Source organism: Aythya fuligula, chromosome 9 (genome assembly GCF_009819795.1).
Source record: "Aythya fuligula isolate bAytFul2 chromosome 9, bAytFul2.pri, whole genome shotgun sequence".
Taxonomy (NCBI): Eukaryota; Metazoa; Chordata; class Aves; order Anseriformes; family Anatidae; genus Aythya; species Aythya fuligula.
In genome coordinates this window covers 13,375,774-13,393,909 of record NC_045567.1, presented here as the reverse complement: position 1 = coordinate 13,393,909, position 18,136 = coordinate 13,375,774, and the positions used below count along the sequence as shown (strand labels likewise).

The following is an 18,136-nucleotide window of genomic DNA, read 5'->3' as shown; positions in this document are numbered from 1 at the left end:
TGTTCACAGAAGCACTGTGCAATTAGGGTCACTAAGAAGCAGCAGATGCCCACGCAGATAAATTGCAATCTAAACTGCTGATCTGCTGGCAAGAACAAGTGGCGTGGACCCGTTGCAACAAGGGAATTTCTTTTTTTGTCTTTTACTGAAGTCGGTGGACTTTGATAAGAGTGGGATCCCACAGTAGGGCTGGGGCTAAGGGGTCAAATTCCTGTCTCACTCATGTGAAGAGCTGCAGCAGTGGTTGTTGTGCTCATGAGCAAAATCCAAGAGGAGAAAGTTTGCGTTGACATGCAGATTTAAGTGAGCAATTGCATTCAAGTGTTCTGTTTGGAAAATACTTTTTAGCTCCAAGGTTTCTTCTTGCATTGGGTCTACAAGACATTTTATGGTATGAGTCAAAACAGGGAAAGATTACTCTCAATACTTCACCAAAAGAAATTAGTTTTTAAGTGTAGCTATTACAAAATGAAGCTATACATGTAGCATAATGCATGTTAAAATGTAGCCAAGTGTGCTTCCTTTTCATTTTTTTTTCTCATTGTGCCTCATCTTTGTTCGGTTTGCAAAGGTAGTGAGCATTTTTCCTCACAAAGTTTCTGCAGCCCAATGCTTAGAAAGAGACCTGCCCCCTTCCACCATTTTCAGCTCTTGCTCTGAGGGACGCCTCTACAAGTGGATTTGGAGGGAATGCATTGGGCAGCAGCTGAACCAGAGGGGAACTCGGGATGGTGTTCTTGCCCCAGCATCATGATCAGGAAGCTTTTTCACTGTTGTTTTTTTTTTTGAAGTGCACATTTCTTCTCCAGAATAGCCCTTCTGCAACTGATTATCATCATCAGACTGCTCAGCACTGAGATCTTTGACAAGGGTGTTTTTCTAAAACTGACAACATCAAATCCCAATTAGAAAAACCTCTTTTCAACATGTATTTTTTTGAATAGCATATTTTAAACAAATGTGTTTAAAACTGTACAGGCAAGCTTCCCAGGCATATTTCAGCAGTGACTCGTGCCTGTTCTGCTATTGTTGTTCCAGCCTCCAGGCTATCAAGCTGCTGTTGCCCTTCATTAGGAAGTGGACTAGGAGTACAGTATGAATCTAACATCTGGAAGTCTTATGAAATGTGGTGCTTTTCTCATGTCTGTCAGTTTGTTCCTCTCTCCACAGCAGATTGGCCTCAAGTTGCACCAGGGGAGCTTTAGATTGGGTATTAGGAGGAATTTCTTCATGGAAATGGTGATTAGGCATTGGAGCAGGCTGCCCAGGTAGGTGGTAGAGTCTCCATCCCTAGAGTTACTTAAGAGATGTGTGGATGTGGGCTTAGGAATGGAGTTTAGTAGTGGACTTGGTAGTGTGAGATGATGGTTGGGCTTGATGATCTTAAGGGTCTTTTCCAACCTAAATGATTCTTTGATTTCACTGGTGAATGATGGTCTGTCTCTGTGCCAGCATTTTTTAACACGATCCTCTCCCCTAACAGCAGCTCATATACTAAGGGAGTATCCTCACGTAAACCTTGGATGGCTTGTGCTTAGGAGCTTTGCAGAGGCCCTTGCCCAAAAGCAGAAGCAAGCTGATGGCTGCCCCCGAAGTGAGTTACCCCACTTGACCACCGCCTGCTCTGCAGAACTGAGACTGAACGGGTTCTTTGCACTTTGAATGGGCCTGGGCATGGTTTGGCTTCAGGGAACAAGTTGTTGTCTCTGCCATACTGTGCAGGAGTGTGGTGACAACCATCTTGCTTTTGTCATAGCAGTTTTGGGACGGGTCATCTGCTGCTGTCCTCCTGCCCCTCTTCCTGGATGACAGCAGCAGAAAGTTGTTCCTGGGCACGTTTGCCCTTCTTTAACCCAGGGTTCGTATTCTTTGTACCCTCCCTGTGAAGAGAGGAGATGCTCCCATTGTATGTTATCCAGCACGTGGAGACTTGAAAACTGGACACAAAGCTGAAAAGGTCTGCAGATATGCTAGTGTTGTGTGAGTAGCAGCAGTGTGTTTCCTGGCTGTATGCTAGTTCTCGCTACAGAGATCTACTTCAGCTCATGCCCATATGGTAGTGATAATGAATGCTGCTCTGCCAGTTAAGAGGCACACTGGTCCTGGGCTATGAGGACTTAACTCTGAAGCTGAACACATACATAAGCATTCTGAGGACAGAAAGTGGTGGCTAGTGGGAACTGTAACGTGAGGTGTCCAAGGAGTTAATTTATTTTGATAAAGTAGTTTATATTCTAGGATGCTTTTTCTTGTGTTGATAAAGCGTCAATCTTAGCTATGAATTTTGCTGTTTTTGACATTTTATGTAAAGTTGTGAGGCAAAGAGGAAAGATAAACAACTTGAACAATACAATTAAGGCAAGCCCAGAATTCAGTAGATGAGACATTGGTGTTAACTAAATTATCCCATGGAAACAGAGTTATTTGAAAATGCAGTGGCATCGCTTACAGTACAGCAGGCAATTAGTTTTAATTAACTTCAAATTCTGACACATAGTTAAAAATCATCTTTTCTGAGTGTCCGGCTAGACAAATGAAAGTTGAGGCATTTTGTTCTGCTAGAGAAAGCTATTATAAGCATTATAATGATTCTATTCACACTTGTATTATGTCACCTTTTTAGTTTTTTATGCAATTGTAATTTTAGATGGTGAATTTGTTCCATACCATAAGCCTTTGAATAAGAGCACTATTTTCCTTAGAAGACCAGATTTGATGAATTCCAAAGCTTCTAAAAAATCACAGTTTTAACAGTCTAGTGTGTTGTGATTTTTACCTGTCAGGGAGGAAACAGTCAAGAGTTCTAGTAAAGTTATCAGAAATTATAGGCATTTTTGACACATATATTTAAGGTTAAATCTGGCACTTTAAATGTGATGGTGTATGCCGGTCACTCTGGAAGCCCTATTTTGTAATTTTAATTGCATTACAATGGCTCAACAGACCATGTGTGCCCTGTCACAACCTGCAGGGGAGGCCCTGTCCTGTGCATCTAGGCCTGTTGGGCAGTTCTAGAGAGCAAAACGTGACTTTCAGTGATTGCCAGAGATGGACATCCTTAAAATGTCAGCATGTTTCTGCTCAGGAGTCATGTGTCTGGGTTTCCCCTCTGGACCTACCCGCACACCTCATGAGAAAGGCAAGGCAGGGAGCCTGGAGGCAGGCTAGGGTTGCCACGCTTCTTAGGACAGCAGCACCCATGGGCAGTCGTGCATTAGCTGCTGGTTTACTGCTGTGGTATTTCACACCTGAACTATTGCGTTGAGGGCAGACGGGATGTCTGTGTGCTGTGTTTCTTAGCACTGTAAGTTTGGTGTTGGTGTTGATCGAGCTAGCTGTGAATTTCTGGTGTTTGCTAGGATATGGCTGTCTTGTTGGGCAGGGGAACTTCTGGAAGGCATGAAGCAAGCCAGTGGCTTCCTTAATAACAAGCCTCCATTTGTATTGTTAGTCTTTTGAAGTATGGTGCCTTATGCAATCCTTACCCTTTGAGTAAGCTACTTGATTTCCCTTGGGCAGTGCGGTAGCTTCTCATATGAGTAAATCTGGAAACTTCTTGCTTGTCCCAATTAAATTAATCTGTAGGCTGAGCCATGCAGATAAGGACACTTACGTTCTTCATCTCAACTGCTCAGCACCCAGGGTGCATTAGGAATAACAACTCACACAGGAGTAGTACAGTTGAGGTTGGAAGGCTCCTTCTTAACTTGATGTCATGTTTCTCATGCTTTACACTGGCTATCGGCCCTGGAAGATGCTGCACTGCTGAGTATTAAAAGCTTTATGGGCCTCTTTCTCCTTTACATCTCCAGTGAGATTTTAAGACTCCCTCTTCTCCGGGCAATCATTTTATGATAAAGGATACTTCCAAGATATTTCCTGGACATTAGAGGAGTCTCAGCTGCTATCAGAGAATGTTATGTGTTTTACATAACATTCTGTGGTGGCCTAGGTATGTGATCTGAGACCATTTTCTAGAGAGGGAAAATTCTGGTTTGTTGTGCATGGTGCAATCTCTAAAAAAGCATAGTAGCTTGGGTCTCTGCCAGATGAGACGAGTCAACAGGCTAAACAATTTTTGGTCTGAGCCAAAATAGTTGTCCTCACATTCTTCAAAGGAAATTATAGGTAATGATGAAAACGTGGAAGCCTCTTCAGCATTGCCTGTAGGATATTTAAGGCCAAGCCTTGTTCAGCCCTCATGGCTTTCTCCTAACTAGTGGCTGTCCTGGCTCGCTGGGCTTTTCTTTTTTTTTTATTTTTTTCATTTTTTTTTTCTTCTTCAACAATTGTATTTCTTTCATAGATCTTGTGTTGGTTGGTGGTCCAATAAATTTGGGGAAAAAAAAAAAGTGTTATGGTATAGCTAACAGCTGTGCCTTTCAGGCATGTTTTTTTATTTTCCTCAGAAAAAAAAAAAAAAAAAGTACAGCAGGCATTTTTAAACTATGCATTTGAATAGGTCTGTCTGGTAAAGCAAAAAATACCCATGAAATAATGAGGCAGTGCAGGAATACTGCATGCTGACCATCAAAAAGGTCTGCACACATTTTTTCCATGTGGAGTGCATATAGCACAGGAAACAATTCATGGTATGGCAGCATACTTGTTTGCATTGTGCTCACTACTTGGACCGAATGAGAAGAGAAGGAAATGGAATCTCCAAATAAAAACCAGAATGATAGGGTTTATGCTGGTAATTTTTCTATTAGTTTCATAGTGCTCGTCACTTCAACAGTATAAGAAAATTTTGAGTAGAAGTACCAGCAACAATTTTCTATCAGTGCTTTTAGTCTTTGTATGGCTATGAATATTTAATGCATGACTGCTTTTTACTATTAAAATCTATATTTAAAATTTCATGCTCAGCTTTAAAAGTTTGCTCTGACTTGAAATATAGTCTTCATAGTCTTCAGAAAATCAACTTAATTTTCTTAGGAGAAAAAAAAAATAAAAAAAATAAACTTGTCTTAATATGGATTCTTCTGAGCAAAGGATTTTCATTTTCCTTTGAGGCTGATTAAATTTTTTAAATGAAAATTGGCTTCTGGTTCAGGCTCATTCCGGTGACTTAACCAGGTCCCTTACTTTGACTTTCAAGGAGTCAACTGAGTTCCTCGGGTGCTTCGCTACACCATGTTCTTTGGAAAGCTGGGCCTCTAAAGATAAACTAAGGCTGTAAAGACTAGATTGCTAGCTTTATTTTATTTTATTTTTTGAATGGCTAAAAGTGCACACAGTAAGGCCTCACTCTGTCAGCTGAATTGGTGAAAGCAGACTGTGTGCCCATCAAGTCCCATTGGTGGCAAGTCCAGTGTTGGAGATGAGCTTATCTTAAACAGAAGGGAATTAGTCCAGCTTCCATTGAAATCACTGGCACAACTCCAGCTATATTCAACAAGAGGAGGGCTGAGGCAGCAGGCACAAAAAACCTTTATCCCAGACCTGATCCCAGCTTTTCTTACACATCCAAAGCTCACGCTGAGTATTGTGGTCACTTTAGCAGGATTAAGTCTGAGCGGATTGTTTGGGCAGATTTATATTGCTATTCATTGTAAGAAGTACTGATATAGTTCTCAATGATGTACAGTAATAAATATTCATTTGTGAAAAACAAAAGACACCTGTTGACAAGGTAAACTGTGATGGTTCCAGGCAAATTGTTGAAGCATAATAGCGTCATGTACAATAATTGGTTAAATACCTCTTCTGTTATCTCCAGCCCTCTTCCAGCAGAGCACTTAGGCATGTGTTTGCCATTAAGCACCTGACTGCTTCCACTGAAGTCAAGCTGACTGCTCTGCTGAATGTGGAGCGCGTGTTTTGCAGGAATTTTGGAGGACCTCCATTGCTTGGGGTCTGCTGTGTTAGGCCTGTGTGGTGATCTTAGCTCCCTGGGAAGTCGGCTGTGTGCAGGTACAACACCCGTGCTGCTCATTGTTTCGCAGGGGGAACACCTACCTAAGGCTCCTGGGGCTTTATGCGGTCAGAGTGGGTTTAATTAGCTCTTTGGCATGCTCCTTGGTGCCAAGGGGTTGGACTGGTCAGCAGCACGGTGTCAGCAGAGATGCGTGGCTGCTTGCAGAGCCACGGGGCTGGCAGCGAGGCTGACCCTTAGCTGTGGGCTGTGCGTGTGGGTGCCCGCACAGCACCCGTGTCTCAGCACGGACAGGTACTAGCAACCACCTCATCGGTACAGCTGGCTCCAAGCAGCGTGCTGTAGCACATTTATTTTATAATTGTGTATCTTAGACCTGTGCGGTGCCAGAAGTTGGACTTGATGATCCTTATGGGTCCCTTCCAACTCGGGATATTCTATGATTCTATGATTCTATCTTTACGTATGTGTTCCGGTACTTCTGTGTTTGAGAAATATCCGTTTCCAAAATTAGACACAAACTTTCCCTTTTTCTTATCTATCCTACATTTAAAAAAAAAAAAAAAAAAAAAAAAAAAAAAGAAAAAAAATAACGAAAAGGGAACATTATAATTAGTGACAAAAACCTATATTCAAAAAATGTGCAGCAATCTATACTTTTTGCCAGAGGGGGGAAAAAGTCAGACTCCAGCCTGAAAATTGTAACAGGCTATCCTTAATTCATGCCTTTCAATATAGTTATTACAAAACCATTAGAAACATAAACGTTTCCTTATGTATCGAAGTAACCAATGTATATACAGACATTCCAGTTCCCTGACACTATGCTGTGTTGTATTTGTGTATAATTCAGGCTCCTTAGCGGCGTTTTGAGGAGAGGAGGGGAACTGGAGATAGTGGCAATGTAATGGTCTGCCCTCTACTAACAACAGGAGAACCAATTTAAAAAAAAAAAAAAAAAAGTATACATAAGTGAAATGACTTAGCAGACCCCCCAAAAAAAGAGAGGTGAGGAAAAGAGCACCCATCATATAAAGATGAGGTGATAAAGTAACAGCCACCTTAGGAAAGGATTAGCAATTTGTGCTTTGAGCTTGCCACCCACTGAAAACAATGGCAAAAATCCCACCGAATGAAAAGCCTCAGGCCCTTGCACAGGACTGATTAGACGTTATTCACAGAATAATGTATATGCCAAATAATGCTGTTATTCGTCAAATAAATTACTCATCAGATCCATCATCCTGCCGTTTCTTTTCTGGCAGAGCTCCTGCTGCAGTCAATGGCAGTATTGTCTGCACACACAGCCTTTAGGATCGCACCCGAGGTTGAACAAAACCCAAGCGTGGCAACTTGGTGCTTTTCCTTGGGTCCTTAAAACCACACGCTGGACAGTGGGTGGAGGTAGCTGGGCTGCTGCTCCGCACCACGCTCAGCCTTCTGTCACCGGTGCTGCTTATTCCCTCCTCTCTTTCATCCACCTGTCACTGCCCGGATTTGGGGTCTGGCCCGGTGTGCTAACTTAAGCTTTGCTGGCAGTACAACTGATCCTGAGCTGAAAACAAAGATATTTTGGGTTGATCTGTGGGTTCCTTTGGGGTGCATCTTTTTCTCCAGTGTCCTGGGCTTTTGCTGTCAGCTTTGAGAGCTGCAGGACAAGCAAAGAGCTGCTGCTCTGACCCGTGTGAGCGGTTGTTGTCTAAGGTGACTTCTTTTCTGCTTTTGGATGTAGAAGCCAAGTGTCTGGCTTGTTGCTCCACGTTGTTTTCATTTGCAAGTTTAGATGTTCTGCATCAAAGTGTGTTTTACTTCCCAAGAAGGAGTATGCATCTTGTGCTGGCTTGATAGGAACAGATACCAGCAAATTGCTTAAAGGATTTACACTTCTAGCTATTAAAATCCAACTAAGGCAACTATTGACAGTGTCGAGCTCAACCTCCCATTACATCCTATGGGAATGTGTAATGGTTGAATTAGCTGCAGGTGGGCTCCCCTGTTGCTACAGGAGCATGTTAGAAGCATCTTGAGGGTTGCAAGCAACCTTAACGAAATCAGACATAATGCCCTCAAACAATAGTCATGCTCGTAGCTCGTAATGGGCTCCATATGCCTGAAAGGTTCTGTGCAAATTCTGCTGTTTGTGGGAGACGTCTTGGGGTTTGCTCCTCTGGAAACCGTGTTTTTGTGAGGTGGAAAATGCCAGAGGTTGCTTAAGGTTGTAAGTTGTCTGCTGAAGCATGCTGGAAAGCTGCTGATCCCACGGCACGCGTAGGGTGGTAAAAGGATGGCAAAAGAGCTGTGATGGTGACCCCAGCTACCTGGAGGGTACCAGGCAGTCAGCGCAGCACACAGGTGAGGTCCTGAAGGAGCTACAAGGGCTTTGTTGTGTTTGTTTGGTTTGTTTTTCCCTGCACAGGTCCAAAAGCAAGGGACCACCTCAGGGCTTGGCTTGTTGCCTCGTCCCCAGGAACGGTGCGCATGGACTACTTGCTGATGCATTTCCTAGCCAGCTTCCCGTGCTAAGAGCCACCGGGACGAGGCAGGGCCGCCTACCTGTCCCCCATTGCCCACCCACCGCTGCCTTCCGCAGCCCCCCGCCCCGCCAACTTTCCCCCGAGCCCGGCGCCGCCCCCGGGGCCCGGCGCCCCCCGCCCGGCTCCCGGCGCCGCTCCCCCCCGTGGGCTCCGGCCCTCCCCGAGCCGGCCGGCGGGCGGGGCGCGGGCCGGGGGGGGGGGGGGGGTGGGAGGGAGGGAGGCAAGGGAGAGAGGGAGGCGACCGGAGCCGGAGCAGGAGCCGGGCCCGGGGCAGCGGCAGGGGCCGGGACTCGCGGCCGCCCCCGCCGCCCGCACACGGCCCGGCCCGGCCGCTGGGTGCGAGATGGCCGCCGGCGGGAGCCGCGGGCTGCTGGGGCTGTGGCTGCTGGCGGCGGCGGGGCTGGCGGCGGGCAAGGCGCCCAGCTGCCACGAAGTGCGGACGGCTTTCCAGCTGCGGCAGATCGGGCCCCTCAAGCTGGTCCCCGACGTGCCCACGGCCGGTCAGTGCGAGGACGGAGGGAGGGAGGGAGAGAGAGGGGGGCGCAGGTAGCGCCCGGGGGGGGCCGTGCCGGGCCGTGTCCGGCCCCGCCGCCTCTTGTTCAGACCGCGGCGAGGTTTGGGTCGGGACCTGGGGCAGCGAGGTGCTTCCAGGCAGGTCGCGTTCCCTGCAGGCGAGTTGCCGAGAGAGCCGCCGAGGACCGCTCGCGTTGCCGGCAGGCTGGGGAGCGAAGGCGCTGCAAGTTGTGGATGAGGAGGAGCTCCCCGGCACGGGCTGCCCCGCGGGGGGAACCTCGCGGAGCGATGAGCAGAGCTCAGCCTGCGCCCGGCAGGGCAGCGAGCCTGCCTTATTCCCTGCTTGTTGGAGCTGCCGAGCGGTGTGCTGCGCCCCTCTGCCTTTGTGTACAGTGGGTGACAGCGGCGAAACGGGAAAGTTGCATGTAACTAAAGGTTTCTTTTGGAATTGCCCTCTTCTACCCATCGTAAAGGAACGAAGTGCTTCACAATGTCAAAAAATGGTTTCAGTCTTATGAATGACCATATATCTGTCTGGGTAATGAAGGCACATCCCTGGCTTCCACGTGTTTTAAGAAAATCTTTGCAAGAATTGGAATAAAAAAGCAGACTGTCAGGTTCGTGTACAGCAGCCTGTAGCTGCCTCTTGCTAGCTCTGTTGCTTGTAGGTGTGTGGTGGGACAACTGTCAGTTTGGGTCATAGCTTTCATATTTTGTTTTATTTTTTAAAGCAGTTCAAAGCTTGCTGAGGTTGATGGAGAGACTTCTTACCTCAAATGAGCTTTGGATATGTTTTCTGGCATAGGTTTCTGTCTCAGGGACAAGGTTTGATCGGCCATCGCTCTGATCATAGACAGCTCTATATGGCTGCAAATGACTCCATGGAGCTGGTGATCTTTACCTTCTCTTCGCGTAAAGCAGTCAAGATGACATGTGGCTGAAAAGTTGTCTGCAAGCAAGGAGTTATTCCTTACTTTGTGGCAAGAGGAGGTTTGCGGGAACATTGTTCTGAAGCTTGAGTTATTGTTGCTGTTCTCATGTGCTGATAGAGACATCAGATCACATTTATCTTTGAGAGCTAAATGTGAAAGCTAGTAAAAAAGTGGTAAAACAAGGCTTTTCATCCATTTTGTTACACGCTTAACTCTCTTTCCTGAGCTATTCCTGGGAGAAGTTCTTCAAACTTTTATAGGAAGTATAAAAAAATCAATGTAATCAAACTCTAGTACTGTAAACGAAACTTGGGGGAAATCATGCCCTTCCAGAAGGAAGACACAGATGATGTGATGCTTTGCTGTTTTTAATGTCGTACCAAGCCTTCCAATTGAGTAACAAGCTCTCAGAAAATAAATAGCATGAGAGAAGGTGAGAGAGGGTAACACGCTTGTAAATTTTAGCTCTCATAAAGGTTTCTTTGAAGAGGATGATTGGAGCAGAGCTAAGGAAAAGTAGTGCGTATTGATCTTCCCTGTTTGTTAAGTACACTCAGCTCCACTAGAGCTCGCGTGCTTTAATGATACCTCTTGCCAGGCAGTAATGCCTCCTGCCTTGTGCCCTCTTATAATTAAGCACTGAAGTGTTTTCCAGTGTTTTCATCTGGCAGCTGTTATCAGTGCATGTATCTTAGTATGCCCCACCACACACGCAGTAGGACTCCGAAGCTTATTTTGTTCAAGCCTTTAACAACACGTGGATGTTGAAGCATCTCCCCTGAAGACTTCGAGCAGTGCTTGGCTGAGGATGAAGGAGAAGAGGGGAGTGGAGGGCAGCTGGGGGTGTTGCTGCAGAGCAAAGGCCAGACTGCGTGTGCACTGGGACGCTCCTCAGCTGTCTGCATGTGGGTTTTGGATTGTTTTCTCTAGAAAATTGAACTTTTGCAGTCCTGTTGTCTGTTTACTAAGTATTTTCAGTAACAAAGGTGTTGAAAGCCCTTAGCTAATCTCAAGGCAGTATTTATTGGCTAGTAAAACAAATCTTACAGAGGTTAAAGTCTTAAGGATTATTAAGTTCTTATATCCTGCAGGAAAATCAGCGTCTGGGCTGGGGAGAGGGGCGCAGGCAGAAGAAGCCCTCAGAGGCTGTCAGGTGGTGATCTTCTGTCTCCTCTGAGGGGCGGCGCCTGTTTCACACTTAATAAAGTTACTGACTCCAGATTCTGGGGAGAGTTTGTAGGCTACACCCTCCTGTGGTATGAGTGGTGGTTACGGTGCTGAAGTTGCGCACGGCTGGATCTGGGATCCCAGCTTGACGGGGACCGCTAGCTGCCTGCCCTGTTGGCATGTGGGCTGCAGGCAGGCCACAGGCTGCCCGGTGCTGGTGAGCTTGGAGAGGGACAGCAGCCTCAGCGGGACCTGGCAGCCTCTGCCATAACATATGCTAAGAAGGAGGAAGGCTCTTGTGGACAAATGCTGTTCCTAAAGCATGACATGAACCTGGCAGCAGCCTCTCTGAAAACCAGCACCTCCTGAAGAGAACTCTTAGGTAGGCCCAGGATCCTCCTCTTAAAAGTCTCTTCCATAGTCTTGCCAAGTGACATTAAATATTTTTCCACCCTAGCGAAATCTAGTCCATGAACAAGTGCAGGACTAAGGCAGAAGAGTGTTTTGCCATGGATTGAAAAAGCAGCCCAAACAACAGGTATTTTTGAGCAGCAGATCTCCTTGACCTGTCTGTAAGATTTTCTCTTCGGCTAATGGAGTCTGTAATGCTCTCCGGTAGCCTCCTTTTCTGGAAGGAACGCCGACTGTTTCAAGGGTAATTTGCAGCAGATAGCAAACAGCTTGGTCAGGTAGAGGTACTGCTGCCTTGGCTGGGATTCAGAGGGAGGGCTTTTTGTGTCTTCCCCTCAATTGGAAAATGAGGTCATATGTTCCTGCTCTTGTACTTTGATAATCACAGGCTGAGCTGGGATGTTTTTGTAGGAGCTCCTCGGTGAACTTTTTGAGGAGAGAGAATTATATGCTGTCTCAAAGGGTGAAGGGCTGCGTGAATCCTGCCAAGGAACTAAGCCTTTGGTTCCAGAGAGTCTAGATACCTCAAATCTGATGCTCACTGCTACGTACGGTATTCCTCCCAGACATGGGGCTGTACTCAGTGATACCCTGCGAGCCCTGGGTTGTATTACAGTGGAACTGCACGTAGGCACAGGCTGTGTTTAAAGTGCTGTTTATTTATGGGCTTTTCCATGGCACTGAGTGCAGTGGTGGCTGGCTGTTGCTGCTTCCAAATTCACACAAGGAAAACTGAATGAACCCAACTGGAGTTTCTGACTCCTCTGCGGGCAGCGAATTGTAGCTGAACCATCCCAAAAGTAGTGCTCGTTTCCTTTGCTAATCATGTAACGAGAAAATCTTCATCTATGTCTAGTCTTGTCTCTTTTGCTTTTTGACTACTGTATGATCATGAAAAATAAAATCTGTAAATGTATGGTAAGTTGTGGAGAGAAGAATTGGGTAAGCAAGAAAGATGTTTGTCACTCATGAAGGAGTTCTAGAAAATCTTTACCTCCTCCATAATAATCGTGTTGAGGACGACCTAAAGGACGGTTTGCTTCTTTTGCTGCTCTGCTGCTTTACAAAGAGCACAGAAGCTGCCCAGCTTGAGCTCAGAGACTCACTTCTGAAGGGCAGATTTTGTCCTATTAAAGGCTTCTTTATTCTCTGCTGTCATCCTGCACCTTAAATCAGCAGCAGAGTTCATTACCATGTGCATGTACTGAATGTCTCGTAGCAGAATTGGACATGCATTAACAATGTATGCATTAAAACTATTTTACTTTCTGAACAGCAACAGGAAAGCCCTAGATTCCTACCAGAGGCTCCTTGCTGCATGTGGTTCTTGCAGCTCCCTTTGCGTTTGGAGAAGGGAGCATGAGCTGGATCCATTTTTGAGTATATCCAAGGATATCTATTAAACTAACCATTTTATTATGGAATAAGTCATACCGCACTTTAGTTTCTTGTTGATTTTTCTCTTTTATTACCTCTCAGCTCTTTATTTCTATCATCTTAATGAGAACGCTGTAATTCCCCCAGTAAAGGTGCAGTGCTGAAACACATTTTGCTCACAGCAGCATTCTGTCAAAGTCACTCATAAGTCTGGTGCGTGCCAGATGTGAAATGTACTTGCTTTATTGGCTCTGGAAAGTTGTTGTCCCGTCAGGAGGAGTGCAAACTACAATTTCTGCTGGGGTTTACTGTCAACCCGCATGCTTGGCTGGGCAGCGCTGTGTTCGGTTAGCGTGATGTATCTGGGGGACAAGGGTGCTGATTAGCACGGTCACATTAATGCTTAGAACGAGAGTAGGGTGGTTAAGATACTAAGAAAGGGCACGAAATAATTATTTCCATGAGGTTTCCTTTTCTTGTAGAAAATATAACTGTATTCTCACGGCTGATAGCTATAACAAGCTAGTGAAATGTCCTTGCTTGTAATGGAAAGGTTTTCTTATATGGCACACCTTTACTTCCCATGACAATTAGTATTTGTGTATTTATGGACGTACAGGCTTCATGCTGGCTTAAAGTCACGGGCTGTTGACCCACTGGAGGGAGTGCACTGGTTCAGTGTCAGATGGATTCTGCTCCCATCTTTGTCACTCAGAAATAGCTGAAGATGAGGTCAATGGTGCCTCAATTTCCCTCTCTGTTGGCTGTGTCACGGTACATTATGTTGAGGAGTTTAGCTGAAAAGCTGCCAGGAAAGGGAAGCAGACTGCAGCTGGACAAGGGTATCAGTTAGGTACCTTCATTTCTTCAGGCTGTCTTCCATGTAATTATTTCTTTATGCTAGGAAAAACACTAGAATTTATCTTGGTTTCTGATGACTTGGAAGCTGAACCTGAAAGTCATCCATCCCTCCCTCTTCTCTTCCAGAGGAAGTCCCAAGGAGACAGCAGGCTTCCCTGAGTATCTGAGCAGTCACAGGCTATAGACTGCTCTTGCTGTGACAGATTTTCTGAGCAGAAAAAGTTACATTTCTGTAACCTGCAGCTCCTCTGGAGTAAGGATGCTTCCGCCATTAATCTTCCTGGGATTTTATAGCCCTCTTCAGGCTCAGGTTGTCACGAGAAGTGTTAACCTAAAGCTGGCAATGACTGTAGCAAGGCTTAAGCCAGTGGTAATATCTTTCCTTCTCTTTATTTCTCTTCTTTTTCCTCTTCTTTTCCCATGCTTTAAATTTTTTTGACGTGGGACCAGCTGCCCACTCTGTAATGCCCTCCTGGGAGCAATCTATACGCAAAAAAAATCTGTTTAAACTTACTTAGTGCCTCATAAAGACGGAATCACTGTTTTGCTGCCAGATGGAAACCTCGAGTACTCGTATCCATTACCGGCAGAAAAAGTGTGTCCTCGGTGATTCGGGTGAGCATTTGGTCCAGGTGAGCAGAAGACTGGCTTAGTTACTCACATCAAACTTTCCTGTAAACATCTTGAGAAGGAATCTAAAAGTCAGCAGAGAATTGACTCCCGCCCCCAGCATGCAACCTTGTCATCAAACTGAGTAGAGGGGAAGAGCCAAACACACTTGCAATTCAAGTGGTTTATTCTTTTCCTCAAAAGTCTCTGAGGAAAATGTTGTGATTATTGTTCTATTTATTTTATGGCCACCTCAAGATCCTGGTGATTCTGGTGTTGAACTGGATCTCAATATGGAGAACAAGCTTAGTCAGAAACAACATGTCCTCAAAATTGAGGTGACTCTCGAGAGCTGTCTCTGTAGCTCCTTAACTGCCATTGAAGTTTTCCTTCTGTAAATGTGGAAGTAACCAAAAATTATCATCCCTGCCCCCCAGTACTGCAGGGCTGGGCAGTAAGTTTTTAAGCACAGAGCAGTAGTAATGAAAAGGCAGTGATGTGGTAAGTGGAAACCAAGTTGGCATGATAATAATTGCTATATAAATCGATAAAATAAATACATCAAAATGAGTAAAAGCTTTTGTAAAGATTAATCATGAAAATGGGCATGAACCTGAGATCTGTAAAAAGCAAGGATATGTGTGAAAGGCATCCTGGGCAGGAAAATGGATTTCTCTTTAAAAACGATTTTGTTTTTAGGTGGTATAAAACTAGAGCTACTGTTCCAAGCATTGTAAAGTCTTTCTAATTGAATCGTTCTCCCATGAAAGCATAAACTGACATGATAAAGAGGCATATGTTTAATAATACTTCAAATAGATACTCATCACTTACCAGTTTAGAGCACAACATATGCTTCTAGGGGAAAACACAAATTTTGATGGATCAGAATCAATTTCCAAACAGCAGCCAAGCCAATGACACAAGATTTATACTCAGTCTCTCAATCTCTGTCACCTTGATTAGGTATCGCTACTTAATATGGTAGAATCATCCTGATATTTATGAAGAGCTTCTTGTTTCATTCACATTAAGGTAATTTCTAAGCAGCATCAGTGGATGAGATGAGCCTCCTAGCTAACATTTAATGATTTAGTATGTTAAAGATGCAAGTCTGCAAACCACTTAAGATTTAATTATTTTATTTTTTTTGAGGCAATACATTCTTTGGAAAAATTTAAAATACTTCTGACCAGTATCTTACCCCTTTTGGATCTACAAATGTAACCTGAGCCCAGGCCATGAGATAGGTCCACAGGGTTACACAGTGCAGACTTAGGAGGTCGAGGATTTTCTCTGCTTTTATATGTCCTTCATGACCCTGGGTGGACTTCTGTTGGTCCAGGTGTGTTAAGAGAGTATGTATGAACTGGACTGGGAGAGTCTGGATAGGGAACTGGCCTGTGCTTATAGAATAAGGGTGGTAGGACTGGGTGCCAAACTGCTCTGCTTGATAGATACCAGTTGTCCTGTGTTTGGGGTGTATTTTGTCCTTTTCAAGAGCTAAATATTTCCGGTAGCAATGTTGGCACATGGATACTGAACTGTGTTACCAACACTGGTGCTTGGACACACTGGTTCTTCCACCCCATGGAAGAACACGAGGACGATTTTTGTGTTGCCAGTGTAGGGTGTCAAATGAAACTTAGGTGGTTGACAGGACTGCCAATTCCATGTCAAGTCACGTAGTCTAGTGGCATCTGATGGCAACTAAATAGCATAGAAATGCAGTGTAATAAACTCCACTGCCTTATGGCAGTCTTCAGCAGACACGTAGCTGTCTCTGGTGGGTTTACTCCTGAAGTGAGAGGTGTCTGCAATTCTGTAGTAGGGTAGCACCCCAAGGCTTGCTCTGGATTAAAGGTCAACTCTTTTGTACAAGGTAGTGCATAGGTAAGCCAAGGGTTTGTCCTAGCAATCTTACAGATGAATTCTAGAGAGTGCTTGACTATTTTGGCCTCCCTTGAGGCTCCAAGTCTGTACAGCACCAAATGCCTTTGCAGTATTTAGCAGATGATTTATAGCAGAGTAACAACAAGTTTCTCTCATTATGGGTAAGCACTATGCATATGCTGTTATGAGAATAAATCCATCTATTTTACTCTTTCCAGTACATCAGTTTTAAAGGATGGTTATTAATGACATTCATAGTGTACTTATACATGCATGATTAATGTGTAAAGTTTTCACTTATGAAATTTCAAGGCACTAATTCAAAGAATATAGAAAGCATTTAAAATAATGGAGGAATTTTAAATCTCATAGATGATATCGTTTAGTGTATTTCCTACCTTGTAGGCTCAAAATTCTCAGGAAATACCTTTAATACATATAATATCCTCATGTTCTGTCTTGCATTTTGATAACTAAAGCATGGAGTAAAACCCCGAGTGTAACCAGGAACTTCACAGCTGTAGCAGACAGCAATTTTTTCTCCCTAGAAGTGGTCTTTAATTAGCCTTTCCCATCTTTTGATCTGTAGTTTTTAGCCTGCTTAAGTGATTCTGTGACATATTCTTCCTTTCTGTGTTCTTACTATATTTCCATTAATACTGATGTTGAATGTATATCTGCATTTGAAATAGGTATGTAGAGATTTTTGGTCTTGCTTGCTAATTACTTGCTTTCTCCATCAGCCAGTGTGTGCAACAGCCTCCCTGGAGGGCCATCCTTCCCCAGGGAGCTTGTCCTGCCAGAGCCCCCGTTCTGCTGTGCAGAGCACTGTCAAGTCCTTTAAAAACAAATGAGAGACAAATTTCAGAGAGCCACGTTCTGAATCTGACAATATCAGATAGGTCATGGTGGCTTTGTTTGGTGGCTAGTTAAATTGGATAGTTCGGCACATCCCTAGATGTTAATGGTTAAATGTATTCACTGTTCCAACAAAGGCCCCATTCACGAGGGGACTATTCTCTGCTCGTTATGCATGCATAATTCCCATTAATGCTACTGGGGGTTAAGTGTGTATAGTGAGGGGGGGGAGAATGAAACTTATGTTTACACATCCACGTTTGCACTAGAGAAGAGATTTTGGAACTCATGAGAAATTGGTTATGTTTCCACAGGTTCCTTCACTTTAAGGAACTTTAAATCTGAGCTTTAAGGAGGGAATGAGAATGGGAGAAAGTGACGTTTGTAGAACTGGCTGTCACTTCTCTGTGTTCTGTCAATAGTTAGAAATATTACTGCAGTGCTACTACTAGAGCAGCCTTTTGAAAGTAACTCAGTGCTTGGAAATTCAGGGGTCTTACTTGGATATCAAGATAATGACTCAGAATCTCTAACATCAGGTGCAAAGTTTTCCCAACTTTTGACTCATGTTAATCAGGGTGACAAGATTTTGTGATGTATACACAAAATGGGTATTTTCCATAGAAATCCTTCAGATTAAGATTCCTCACTCTTAGGTGCACATCAAAGTGGCGTAAAAACCATAAAGAAGCTAAGCATCGCCTCAGAAAGCCTTTCAAGTTCCAGAAAGTGCTTGAACTACTAAGGGTTTTGAAGTGCTCTAATCTCTGACATGGGTGACGTGCTAGGCTAGCACTTTTTTGTTTTGTCACAAATCATCCATGCACATAGTGCAAAGGGACCCTGACAAAGTCATTTTACTTTTGAAAAGGGCAGGTTTTTTCATAGCATTATGCCTCCCATTCACATCTACATGTTTGCTTCCACTTTGTTCAGGTCTAAGTAGCAGGGCATTTGCATAGTCTTCCCTTTGTTCTCGGTAAATATGGAGTAAAATGAGCAAGATCCGTGCTGTGAAATTAAAGCTCTACTCTTGAGAGATCTTAAGAGCCAAATCCTCACAAAAGGTATGGCATCGGAGCGCCAAAGGAGCTAGTGTCCAC

General features: G+C 44.5%; 1 protein-coding gene across 1 annotated transcript in view; it reads left to right on the top strand.

Annotated features, from left to right (window-relative positions):
* The first annotated feature begins 8,755 nt into the window (after window positions 1-8,755).
* Window positions 8,756-18,136, top strand: part of LOC116492325 (glypican-5-like) — a 369,081-nt gene continuing 359,700 nt past the window's right edge. Inside the window, exon 1 of the mRNA XM_032192922.1 lies at window positions 8,756-8,912. Within this exon, the coding sequence (XP_032048813.1) occupies window positions 8,756-8,912 (157 nt within the window). The remainder of the gene's footprint in view (window positions 8,913-18,136) is intronic.